Raw genomic sequence first — 14,210 nt, 5'->3', positions numbered from 1 at the left:
TTTGGAAAGTGGCATCACCCTCTGGGTCATGCTGTTCCACTCCCCCATCACCCCCAATGCTTCAAGCCCCTCCCACGACACCTTCCCATGCAATCGCAGAAGGTGCAACACCTGCCCCTCTACTTCCCCCCTCCTCGCCATCCAAGGGCCCAAACACTCCTTTCAGGTGAAATAGCACTTCACTTGCACTTCCCTCAATTTGGTCTACTGCATTCACTGCTCCCAATGAGGCCTCCTCTGCAATGGAGAGACCAAACGCAGAGTGGGTGACCACTTTGCGGAATGCCTTCGGTCTGTCTGCAAACATGACCCAGACCTCCCTGTCGCTTGCCATTTCAACACACCACCCTGCTCTCATGCCCACATGTCCGTCCTTGGCTTGCTGCAATGTTCCAGTGAAGCTCAATGCAAACTGGAGGAACAGCACCTCATCTTCCAGTTAGGCACGTTACAGCCTTTCGGACTTAACATTGAGTTCAACGACTTCAGACCATGAACTCTGTCCTCCATCCCCACCCCTTTTTGATCCCCCCCTTTTTTCTATATTCATTTTTATTTTATTTTTTTATTTACTTACTTATTTTTCCCCACTTATTTTCATTATTATTATTTTTAAAATTTATTTCCATTTTTATTCATTGTTTTATCCCCAGCTTTTAGCCTTTTCGATCTTTTTCCCACCACCGACCCCTCCGCCCATCCCACCCCCACTAGGGAAATCTGTCACTTTCCAGAGTGCTGACCCTGGTCCTGTCATTATCACATTCTGCTTTCAACTCTTAATGTCAGCATTAGCACCTCGTTTAGCCAGTACCGCCGCTATTAACAACCCTTTGATCTTCTGTTTATGACATCTTTAGCAATCTCTCCTTTGCCACCACCTATCAATGGCCTTCTATCCGGCTTCACCTGTTCCACCTCCCTTAAGCAGTATATATTTCACCACATTTCCACTTCCCTTTAGCTCTGAACAAGAGTCATATGGACTCGAAACGTTAACTCTGCCTTTCTCTCCACAGATGCTGTCAGACCTGTTGAGTTTTTAGCATTTTTTATTTTTGTTTCAGATTTCTAGCATCTGCAATTTTTTGCCTTTATCACAATATTTTCTGATGATGCATGAGTAGAAGGTTTCATAAACAGGGAGGAGGACTTAGGGAAGATGTAAAGAGGCTGGTGGAAAGGGCAAGTAAGTACAAGATCCAATTTAATGTGGATATCTGTGAGGCCTTACATTTTGGGAGGAAAAGTGAGGATGGAAGTATACACTCAATTGAAAGATTGAAGGATTTGAATGAATGGATAGACCTTGGAATTCAAATACATAATTCCTCACAGTGTAAATGTGAATGGAAAAGTCCATTAAAAAAGCTGAAGGGCTTTGGATTTTATAAATGGAGTGTAGAGTACAAGGTCACTGAAGTAACACATAATTCGTATAAAACATTAGTTAGACTAGAATACATGAAGTTATAAAATCATAGTATCTGACAGCACAGAAGCAGGCCATTCAGTCCATCATGCAGTGTCAGAACTATTCATTTGGTGCCATCCTTCTGCTCTTTCCTTATAGATCTGTAAATTCCCCTTTTCAAGTATATACCCAAATCCCTTAAGAACATTAATATTGAATCTGCTTCCACCATCCTTTCAAGCAGTCAATTCTAGATCACAACAACTCACTATTTGATCAAAATTCTCTTCATCTCACCTATAACTCTTTTATCAATTATTCTAAATCTGTGTCTGCTGGTTACTTACCATCCTGCCAATGGGAACAGCTTTTCTTTATTTATCAGAGCCTGTCATACATTTGAACACCTCTACTAGATCTCCTTTTATCCTGCTCTGCATGAAGAAGAATAATTCAAGTTTCTCTAATATCTCCACAGAACTGAAATCCCTCATTCCTGGTATCATTCTAGTAAATTATGGGTTTCTGGGTCTGGATGTCTCATTATGGAAAGGACATGAAAACATTCAGAGTGCATAACGTAGATTCACCAGGCTTCCTCAGGGATGGAAAACTATAATCATGCAGAGAGATTTGAGATGCTGCTATAATTTCCACTGGAGCAAATAAAGCTATGAAAAAAAAAGTAGAGATTTTTAAGTTTATGAAAAGGTTTCACATAAGACAGAATTATTTTCTCCATTTGTTGGGTTGGGAGGGGGGGCGGGGGTCAGTGATAAGGGTTCACCAATTTATCACTAAATGAATGAAGGGAAGGGTTAGGAATATGTCTTTAAGTTGCATGTTGTTGAAGCATGGAATACTTTGCCATAACGAGTGGCTGAGACATTGCATCTTTAAAAAGAATCTAAGCTATGGGGAGAAGATGGATACTGTAAATCATTTTGGATTGCTCTAGAATAGAACTGGCATAGACATGACAGGCTGAAAGGCATTCCTTGATGTTGTAATCTTCTATGGTTGTATATTAAGAACATGGCATCATTCTTCTCTGCAGGGCATGCAATGGTCATAGTAAATGTGGCTATGAGTTGCTGAAAAGCTCACATGTTTATGAGTGGCAGGCACAAAGCTAACAGGAAACCCTTAAACCTTCGAAACCACCCCCAGCCATCTCTTGGTTATTTACTCTTTTGCCTGCCTTCCAAAATAACTGCTCAAGTGAACAGACTATAACAATAAAACTAATGTTTTTATTACTGAGGTGAAATGCATGCTTGATAGAGGGTGAAGAATCTCACAGAGAAATAATCGCCAAATAGAAATATGCAAATAATGAGGATATCACACTGTGAAAAAGCTGGACACTGAAGAATTTTCACATGTTCAATTTTTGAGACCTATTTTATTCTTTATGGAGTTTTAGCATATGCAATTTGATTATGTTTGTTTTTCAGATTATTGTTTTTAGTCTAGTGCATAATGTGGCAATGCCTATGTGTCTCAACCATGCGGCATGTAAGTGGGTTGATGCCAGCTATTTAAATGTTGCTATCACCGGGGAAAATCATCATTTTACTCTCATATTATAGCAATATTAGAATGACCCAGCAATTGTACTGACATCCAACAAATCATCTCATTAGAGACCAGACCAGAAGATGCTGTAATGTCTTGCGGTGTGGGAGCAAGAAGGAAAGAAAAGTTATTGATATAGCATTTTATTAGAACATTCAAAGATACTTCATAGTAGTGATTTAACAAGTTGGACAGAGACTGGAGAAGCTGGGATTGTTCTCCTTAAAGCAGAGAAGGTTAAGGGTTTAATGGAGATGATATTAAAAGTTATGAGGCATTTTGATAGAATAGATAGGGAGATAACCAGAGGACTCAGATTTAAGATAATCTGTCAAAAATCCTGGTGGGAAATGAGAAAAAATATTTAAATAGCGAGTTGTTGTGAGCTAGAATGTACTGCTGAGAGCATGGTGGAAGCAGGTTCAATAACAACTTTTGCAAAGGAATTAGATAAAAGAAATTTTCAGGGCTATGAGAAAAGAGTAAGGGAATGGACTATTTGGATAGTTCTTTCAAAGGGTTGACACCGACACAATGAGCCAAATGGCCTCTTTTTATGCTGTATGATTGTCTGATTGTTTTGTCAGGCGTTGTTGCAGTCAACTCACACAGCAAAACCCCAAAACCAGTAAATAAAATTTTTGCCAAAGGAGGAAATGTGGGTAGTGATAAGACAGAACATCAATTATTTTCACATGCTTTCCATCTGTAACCCATCTCAGACAGTTTTCCCTGGCCTTGGGAGTTGCAGAAATGAGAAGGGCTGGATCCATAAAATAAATGTCTTTTGGAGTGCTGCTTGTCGACCAAGAAGAACCAGAGTGTTTCCCAACAAACTTCCCTCTATGATCCCACTGTGATCTCTCTTCCCTACCACCACCATCATCTCCCCACCTGGCCATGCTCTAAGCCCCTGCAACCACCATCTTTTCCCTCTCCCTTGACCTCCCTTAGAAATAGACCTACTTGTTCCACCACTGCATTCTTATGTTACTGGCTTTCCTACCTGTCCCATAGCCAACCAGGTCAATCAGGCTGGCTACTGGGGGAAACCTGGAAAAAAAATTAAAAGATGTCCTGCATTTACTATCCATAACTGGTGGAAGCTTTCCAGAATCTCGTGAAATTTTGGAAAATTAACACCTGCGCATCAACTATCTCATCAGCCACCTCTTTAAAGACCCTAGGATGTAGTTGATCAGTACCCGGAGACTTGCCAACCCGCAGCTCCGACAATTTGCTCAGTACCATTTCCCTAGTAATTTCAATTACACCCAGTTCCTCTCTCCCTTTCACCAATACCAGTAAAATGTTTCACCAATACCAGTAAAATGCTTACTGAGGAACATTATGAAGTCGACATATACAAACAAAACCCCTAATCTAAAAGTGTGTATGGACTTTATGTATGTGCTTCCAGCTTGTGTATCTTTCACATCCAGTTAGACTATTCACATAGAAAATAAAACAAGCTGAATATCAACTAAAGATTGTGAACTCTCACAGACTGTATAAATCACCAGGTTGTATACATGTACTGTGCCCACAGGTGAAACATTCAGAATTATGCTTACAGCATGCACTTAGACTACTAATGCAAGCTTTGCATCCTAAAAGGCATGGGACTCATACATGAAGATTACACTAACTCTGGACACTGAAAATAATGTTCAGACAATGTGTCGCTTCACAGGTTCAAAACTTGACTTTCAGATTCTACATTTTAGAGAATTGGGGAAGTGCTGAGCAGAAGACAGGCATTTAACACTTATCTCAGCACCATGTTCTCACTTGCTGGAGACAAAGATTAAGATACGGTCTATAAGAATTAGCTATCCATGCTCTCCAAATCTACAATATTAATATAATATTTGTGTCTTCAGTCTGATAACTGTGTTGTGTGTAGAAAAGACAAACTGTGTTGTGTGGAGGAGTGACTGAAAAGTAAGCAGGCGGTGTGTAAATGTAAAATTAAACAATAAATGTTATGGTATGTGATAAAATGATTTGCACATCCATTTTATAAATTTACTTATTCCATTTGAAACTAAGCATCTGAATAAAAATCTTAAATTGTACTTAATAAAAATATGTTTTTTTTTATAGAAGTGAGCCACCATATCTTTTTATCAGTTAGTAAAATAACACAACCCTCCTGTACAGGAACTCATTAAACCTTTATGAAACTCATTATTATTTCAGTGATATGCAAAGAGGTACAATCTGATTGGTGCCTAATTCAAGGTCCTTCAGAGAATTAGATTTGTCCAATGACATCAGAGTCTAAAACAAAAGCTCGCCACATGACAGTGTGAGCACTTTGTCTACAGGAAATATAATACTCCCATGAAGATTCATCGTGGCACACTCAATGTACTGTATTTTTAGACAATCAGTCATCTGTCAATGTATCTAAAGACTCATGAAATTGGACACAAGGCTGTCTGTTCTGACAATACAGACTGAAAGCACCATCACCTCATTGCTCTATGAAGGCTGTTACTGACAAAAGTACATTGAAAACCTGAGGGTTACTTGCCTATATGTTTACTATTCAGGAATATACCATGGCAGTTTAATGTGAAATCAGGTGTGAAGTTTTACTGGAACCAGCTCAGTAGTAGGTGAAGCACAGATGTGTTAAAGTAATCCTTACAGAATATGAGAAGAATTGACTAATAAAGAACCATTTACTTTTCTATAAATGGAAATGGCAGTCAGAGAAGCTTTCAAATTGCCAGGAATAAGAAGACACTCTCATTTTCACAAATCTATGACACATCCTTTTAATGGATGCCTTTAACTCTTGTTATTCCAGACCCACTTCGATATTTCAAGTGGCAGAGCCATACTCTGCTTAGCCCTTTTACATTTTCTGTGTAGCCTGAAGCCATCTTTTTTGTTCTAATGCAGTTTGCACAACTCCATTTGTCATGGCCATTGACACTACAGTTTTACAGCAGAGTCTCCTGAACCATTTCCGAATTCTGATGTGCATACGACATGTCCCCCAACATGGTAAATGCTGATTGTCATTCAGGTCATGAACAACCCCTAAACATGTCCTTTAAAACTTAGAAAAGTGTCCACTAATATTGTTCTCTATCAATGCCAGCAGTGGCTTCTTGTCCTTCTTGTTATCCCTACTCTGTAACACTATTGCTGTGTTGGATTTCTTGCTACTTCCAGTCAGCATCATCTTGGTTTCAGTGGCTGGCTTGCTCTTCACAGTTGCACCAGATTTCTCTCACCCTCCCATTGTTTTTAACAATGATGCTTTGGCTAAGTTAAAGGTATGTAAATTTAGCAATGTTGAAACTAAATGTTCCAAACTTAGATACTGTTTTACAGCTTTTCAAATATATTTTCATACTATGTTTCATCCTGTTAGTTTATAGAGATTGAAGAGCAATGTTTACTTCTTTGTCTGATAACATATCATTTTGGAATAAAAATCATTGTCAATGTTGATTTAAACCACTGATCTAAATCTATAGACACTCTAACAGTATGCCTACAGACGGCTAGTTCAGGAATGACAGGATTTACACAACAGCATTAAGCTGGACATCCTCTGTAAAGTAAAAACCAGAATCCATCTTTCATAGAACTGGCTCTTCCCCTCATCATTTTACAGCAATATACAGAAGTTACTCGTCATGACACTAGCAATTTTAAATGGACACAGACATAAGTATCCACGTGAAGTTACCAGTGCCAGCATGGATATAACTAAAGGTATGGTTATATAGGTCATAAAAAGCATATATATGCAGGTACAAGTATGAGAAAGCATTCAAATGTGACAAGAGTAGGGATATTTCTGTGTGGAGATTTAGAAATGGATGTCAATGTCAAATACATAGTATGTCAATTGGCAGGTTAAAATAGGTGAGGCATAAAACAACACTGTTTCTGGTGAAGGGAGATGTTGACCCTCCAGTACATGAAAATATAGTAGAGCTGCTAGAGAATTTGTACCAGTTGTTCTACAATAGTAAAAAAGCAACAGCAAATGTGTGGCACACAGAGGGAGTAAACACATATTCGCCCTTGTAAACCATTCATAATTCTGGTGTGGGTATGTTTAAGAGGAGTGTGGTACAGATATGTGTATATTGATGGTCTGGTATGATATTATAACTACAGATATACAGTAGAGGTGTGGTTTATGAGAATGGTATTTGAATTTGGATAGCTAGGCATTGAGAGATAGAAGAGGAGCCTATTCTTCTTACACACACAGGACACACATTACATGCAAATGGAATATGAAAATAGGTATGGTTCCCCTGGTTAAGTGCAGATACTTGTGCCAATTCATTATGGCAATAGTAAAACTTGCATATAGCTCTCTGCGGTAAGTAATATTGCGTTTTGCAACATTATGTATTTTACACATTCTGACTACGCTTCACATATTCCAAGTAATATTTGAAATTTAAACATAGCATCCCAATACATCTTGTTGATCCACTTCTCTCAATGCATGGTTTAGTGGAAATTGCAATCTATGATAGGAAACAAATTGTGTTCACTGACTAGAGGTCACATCTCTAAGTAACACTTTCTGTAGAACTAATGACTGTTAATCAAAGTAGACTTTATCTGTGCTGAGTCAAAATACTGTAACTTCCTACCTAACAGCACTGTGGGACCAGCTTCACCACATGGCATACAACAACTCAACAAGAATGCTCACTACCACCTTTCCAAGGATAACAAGGGATGCCCATATCCTTCCGCATATTATGGGAATTCTCATACCTTTACAGTTTTGTGGTGTGAATGCAAGATGATTGTGCAAATGGTACTTTTTCATGCCATTTTCTACAATTAGCAATAATTTTGATTTTTTTTCTGAAGTAAAGTACTCTAAAGAAATTGATTACTCTCACAAAAAGTGAACTAACAAAGTCAGTAACCTAAAATCAACCAAGCATTCTCCCAAATGTTACCTTTCCTTAAGAATTTTATTTTAATATTTGGTACTTTTTAATAATTATTTATGAGATGGATGCTAGGATTCGAATTTAAACACCTCATTGAGTACTGCTATGTCATACATCATAGCTTAGTATCAACATAAAAGTATCTTTATACTTCCTCATTTTGTACACCAGGAGCAATTTGAACACAATTTAAATGTTGAGTAAAATTCCCTACACACTGGTCTCTTAAGTGTTTCAAGGTAAGGTATGGCATGATTTAAATGCCAAATTAAGCTCCTTCTACATTAACGCATCAAGCACTTGAAGATAAAGTACAGCAGAGACTACATGCAAAGTAATGGTCTCTATATTATTACATCAAGGGCACACAAATCATTGAAGTTTAGGCTTTTACTTGTTCCACAGGTAGATCAAAAATTAATTGAGAACAAATGCAAGAGCGAACCCTTATCATATCACTCCATGCAACAGAGTATTGGGACTTCAATGCTTTCCACGACTATTTGTTTCTTAAAATTAGATAATTGGTTGAATTGACAAACTTACAAAAATGTGATAATGAAATAATCCTAGATTTTCTGGAGGAGTTATTATGGCAACAGTTACCTGATCAACTTATAAGACAATCAACAAAGGTCCTCCTCTGGGCACAATGCGACAAGGATCTCTGGCCTGGCAGATCTCATTATTACAATTGTGCTGGCTTGCAGCTCTATATTAAGTCTAGGGCACTTATTATTTTTACTAACAGATGAAAATAGCAAAAGAATCATCTCCCACTATGTGCCTTCTACCACACTCAAAGGTCAAAAAGTTCTCTTAAACCTTCCATTGTATAAACAAAAATGGGTATGCTATAGAAGTGTCATTCCACTATACATGGGTGTAAAATCAAGCAGATCACAATCTGTACTTATTTCATACAAAATTAAACATGGAAATGATTAATTACTGTTACAATGTCGTAATTTACATCTTGGTGGGAACTAGTTAACTAGTTCTGTTGAGTTTTAGCTCTAAGTGCTTTAACGGAGAGATTACATAATTATTGATCAAACATTTAAAAATAGACTTGATAAGGGAGCTACATTGCAGAGCTTTAGGGAGTCCATGGAAAAGCACTCTGAAAAACATACTGCCACTATTAAAGAAAGCTTCCATTTATATAGTACCTTATCACATTTCACAGCAACATCCTAAAGTACCTCATCAGCATGAATTATTTCAAAGTAGGATGGTTATTATTATGTAAGTGAACACAGCAGCTATCTTGAACACACCAGTATCCCACAAAAAGCAATATGATAAAAGATCAGTTGATCCGCTTTGGTTGTATTGGTTGTGGGAATGTTAACCAAAACACCAGATGAATTACCTTTTCTATAGAGCCATGGGATTGATAACACCCAACTGAATCACCAAAACAAGTAGATTGAGTTTTACATCTAATCCAATGGAACCTTTGGCAAACCAGCAATCTTTCAATACTCCTCTGAAATATTTGTGTAGATTATGTGTTCAAGTCCTGGCCTTGAATTCACAACCTTCTGATTCATGGTGGAAGTGTCATAAATTTGTGACAGATTGAAAGATATTAAAAAACAGAAATATTTGCAAATAAATGAAAGAGCACAAAAGTAGCAACTTATTTACAAACATGCCCCAATGCCAACTACAGGTTTAAATTATTATTTACAGCATTTAATTAATATGTACCTTTCAAATAGAAATTATGCAATATTACTTATGCTATTTTTTGAGAATTGTCATAACCTCTAAGGCCTTTTCTCCAGTCCCACTGTATTATTGGTTCTCTTACCAAAATATCTATCCAATTAGAAACATCAGCCATTTTCCTTGCACAGTTTTTCTAGGTGTGCTTCATGCTTCAAACCGTGGATGACAAAAATGGGAAAGCAACCTTCTGCTGCCTACAGCTAACATCCCTCATTCTGATAAGCATAAAATCCACCAAAACAGCAATTTTAAATAGGTACTATTTAGTAATATCACCCATTGCCTACTGAACCCCTTTCACTTGTGACTGATTTCACCCCTGGCCTGCCACACATTCAGGCTGAGACAGATCATGTTAAACTTTGGAACGTTAACTACCTATCTATCACTGAGGTTGCCTATTTCTACCTGCACAACATGGCCTACCCCTGTATTATCTCTGCTCCTGATCACATTCAGATGTGATTATTCCAACACCTCCTTTGTGGAATTCCATTCTCCACCTTTCACAAAATCCAACTTGTTCAAAATGCTGCCACACCTAAATTGCTGTGTGTTATGTCCCACTGGTCTATCAAATCCTTTCTCAGTAACATATTAACTTTAAACTCTTCATTTGCCTCTTCCAATCTCTCCACAGTTTTGCTCCACTCTATTTTAGCACCTGCTATGTGCACCTGTATCCCTCATTTCTTTGAGTACATATTTCCTCCCTTTTCATTCTACCAATGGCATCAGAGCTTTCAATCTCGGTGGCCCCTCTCTCTGGCATTTCCTCTCTAACTATCCTGGTCTCTCCACTTTTCTTCTTTAAAGGCCTTCTCCAACACCTTTTCAACCAGACTTTTGGTTACCCTCTTAATCTCTCCACTCACTGTTTGGTGTCCCTTTCCCTGTCTACTTCCATGGGAAGTATCCTTGGACTTTTTTTTAACCTTAGGGCACTATATAAGTGCATGTTGTTGAATTGACAAAATCTCGATTAGTATTCTAACCCTATCTCTCTGTTTGACAGAGCCCCGATCAGTACTGTAACCCAATCTCTGTCCACTTGCAAAAAATCCGATTAATATTGTAAATAGCTCTATCGAATTGACAAGGTCCTGAACAGCGCTCTCATGAAGCTGTCTTTTCAATTGGGAAGATTCTAATTGATGATCTTACCTCGATGCTCGAATGTCAAGTCTTTGAAAAGTGCTCTCTCTCCGTTTTAGGAGCTTTAACGGAATTGAGACATTTTATTATCAGAAAGCAAGGATCCCATTGTGTGTTTGTTTTAATGCCTCGCAGTTAAATGGTAGTTTGGAAAATGCAGAATCAATGTTCATCACACGTGCGCGTGTACATGAAGGGTTTGAAATAAGTGATAAGTATTTGCCACAAATTCCCCTAAAAGTCAGTAAGCAGGTTTATGCCGTATTCTTGTGTCAGAACTGACATCCATTCAATTTCATCCGAGAGCTGGAAATCGCTCGAAGGAGCGGTTTGAAGCAGACTGAGCCAATGATGAGACTGGATGGGCGGATCCAGCAGACCGCCTGCAGGTCGGACCGTTCTGTACCAATGATCGAGGCCGAGGGGCGGCGTGTCCTGCAGCCTGCGCGGGTATAACTCAGCGGCAGTCGGATGGAGTGGGATAGGGACAGCGCCAGTTCAGCGCTCACCTGCACATGAGCCACATGTAAACATGATGTCCATGAACAGCAAGCAGCCGTTCGGCATGCACCCCATCCTTCATGAGCCCAAATACACCACTCTGCACTCGAGCACCGAGGCCATCAGGAGAGCTTGTCTGCCGACTCCTCCGGTAAGTACCCAGTGAAACCTGCCCATGGACTGGACACAGCACCCAGCGCTCCCTCATCGCGTGAAAGAAAGACTATTCCAAGTGTTTAAATAGGCTAGTTTTGGAAGAGATCTTTCAACTGATTACAATTCATGTCTGGAGCTCTGTCAAATTGCGGGGGCATTTGAAGTTTTTTTTTACTTTATTATTTTCAGTTGTATGTAAGGAGGCGGTTTAAGGTCTCCTGTGAGGGGTTTGTGACATTGGTATATTTTTGGCAGGATGTAAGTAATGAAATTGTACCAAAAAGAGACTTCGAAGTGGGTGACTCAGGTATTCAGACTGCGTGGCTGTTTGTCAAGATGCTTGTTTTGAATCCGTGCGATGTATGTGTCGTTCCACCCTGTGTTAGGTTAATTGTACCCGCGCTGTGTGCAGCTAACCTTTGTAATGGCTGTAAAATCATTCATTACTGGCACCGCTTTGCAAGTGGCATAAAACATGGTTGTACCAATTGACAATGTCCTCGTGTGGCATCGAGTGCACGCGCCAATGTCCCACCAAAACAATTGGTTCCCCTTTTAAAAATATTTTGTGTGTTTTCACAACTGACTAAATGTTGCCAGCCTCACTGAAGTAAAGAAAACCGTTAACTACAGATTGTGAAGAGCGCGATGATAATCACGAAGAGACACAAAGAATGACGCTGATTAAACTGGCCGGCTGCCGGTGAAGTGTCCTTGTGGCCAGCGAGTTGCTGCACATTCGTGCGGTTTGGACGAGCGCGCTGTTCTCCCTCTTGCTCGGGCTCCCGACAATAACGCCCTGTGCTTTTCCTTTGCAGCTGCAAGGCAATATTTTTACCGGATTTGATGAAACTCTACTGTCTCGAGCCGAAGCCCTGGCAGCTGTGGATATTGTATCGCAGAAAAACCACCCCTTCAAGCCAGATGTCACCTACCATACCATGACCAGCGTGTCCTGCACTCCTACCTCCTCCTCTGTACATCTACCCCATCCGTCGGTCCTGACCTCCCACCCCCATCATCACCATCATCACCATCAGTCAGCCCAGGGCCTGGAAGGAGACCTCCTGGACCACCTGAACCCTGGTCTCTCCCTGAGTGGGATGGCAGGACCTGAAGTGGGCACCACGCCATCACATCCTCACGCACACATGCCTGGCATGAACCACATGTCCCATCACCCTCATCACCATCAACCTATGAACATTTCCCATTCGCACGCCCTGTCAGCCCACATCGGCCTGGGCGGCAATGAGGGCGAAGCAGATCCCAGGGAGCTGGAGTCCTTTGCAGAGAGGTTCAAGCAGAGAAGAATCAAACTTGGAGTGACACAAGCCGATGTTGGGTCAGCCTTGGCCAACCTGAAGATCCCGGGTGTGGGCTGTTTAAGTCAAAGCACTATCTGCAGGTTTGAATCCTTGACTCTCTCACACAATAACATGATTGCGCTCAAGCCCATCCTGGAGGCCTGGCTGGATGAAGCCGAGAGGGCTCAGAGGGAGAAAATGACCAAACCCGAGCTTTTCAATGGAGGGGACAGGAAGCGCAAACGTACCTCCATTGCAGCGCCGGAGAAACGGTCCCTCGAAGCTTATTTCGCCGTTCAGCCTCGTCCTTCCTCCGAGAAGATTGCGGCAATTGCAGAGAAATTGGACCTGAAAAAGAATGTGGTCAGAGTGTGGTTTTGCAATCAGAGACAGAAACAGAAACGAATGAAATTTTCCGCCACACATTAAGATGTTCTGTGCACTGCTCTGTCCTATTGAGGGGATGTGGACCAGGATATAATAACTTTTGTTTTCTTGGTGAAGTTTTGCCCGACAAAACGAAGCAATGGAAGGGGAATCAGGCCGGGAGGATCTGTCTGAAGAATGAGTTTTAATTGTGCATATTTTGTACGGGTTTGAGAGAAGCAAGCTTTATGTCTTGGTTTAGATGAGACTTCGATGACTTATCTGGCAATCATATTGTAACAAATAATCTCAACGAGACTTGAATAATGTTTAATCACATTCTTGTGAAAAATACCCTGTTTGCTTTTCTACTGTAATAGGCTGTACATAGTCTGTGAATGAACTGTGTGCGTTTAACCTTTATTTGCGCGGACTGGTCTAATTCATTGATCTGGGATTGTATAACTACAGCTGAAGTGGGCACGGTGCTGGGGCAGGTGGTGACATATCTACCCCTGTCAGGTTCATTTAGAAAAATGACACAGGAGCAATTAATTATGTAAGAACGGGCCATATTAATTCTATTGTACCTCTTGTATAGTCCACAGGTCTGTCTCTGCATGGTTTATACATCATTTCAGTTTAGTGAATGTCGCCATCACGATATTAATAGCAAAAAAAATAAAAATTAATAATAAATAAGTTTAAAATGTTTTGCAATAACTGTTTACGAATGATTTCCTACCTCATCCGCCCTGGGGGGGTTTTCACTGCGTTTTCCCTTTCCCTCCATTTATCTCAATCATAAATTTAATTTTTTTAAAAATCTGGAAGGGATTCACAATGCATTGACAATCAAAATTACTTTAAAATATGTCGTGGTACAATAGACTAGTGTGCAAACAATGGGGAAATATTACATGTGGAAAGTTAGAAATGAGGGGCAGGGACTACGTGAGTTTTAAACGCGGTTCACGAACTGGCAGAGCTTTTCACCCTTGTCTTCCTGCATTTACTTATTTGTTGTGCGAAATTCATTTTCTA

At 39.9% G+C, this 14,210-nt stretch overlaps 1 protein-coding gene across 1 annotated transcript; it reads left to right on the top strand.

Moving 5' to 3' along the window:
• Positions 1–11,368: 11,368 nt before the first annotated feature.
• On the top strand, positions 11,369–13,229 carry LOC144675990 (brain-specific homeobox/POU domain protein 3-like). The gene is made up of 2 exons (XM_078536504.1): positions 11,369–11,488; positions 12,312–13,229. The coding sequence occupies exons 1-2, from the start codon at positions 11,369–11,371 to the stop codon at positions 13,227–13,229; spliced, it is 1,038 nt and encodes a 345-aa protein (XP_078392630.1).
• The last annotated feature ends 981 nt before the right edge of the window (positions 13,230–14,210 follow it).

Source organism: Cetorhinus maximus, unplaced genomic scaffold (genome assembly GCF_964194155.1).
Source record: "Cetorhinus maximus unplaced genomic scaffold, sCetMax3.hap1.1 HAP1_SCAFFOLD_1259, whole genome shotgun sequence".
Taxonomy (NCBI): domain Eukaryota; kingdom Metazoa; phylum Chordata; class Chondrichthyes; order Lamniformes; family Cetorhinidae; genus Cetorhinus; species Cetorhinus maximus.
The sequence above is the reverse complement of the archived record's forward strand: the minus strand, read 5'-3'. Positions and strand labels throughout refer to the sequence as shown.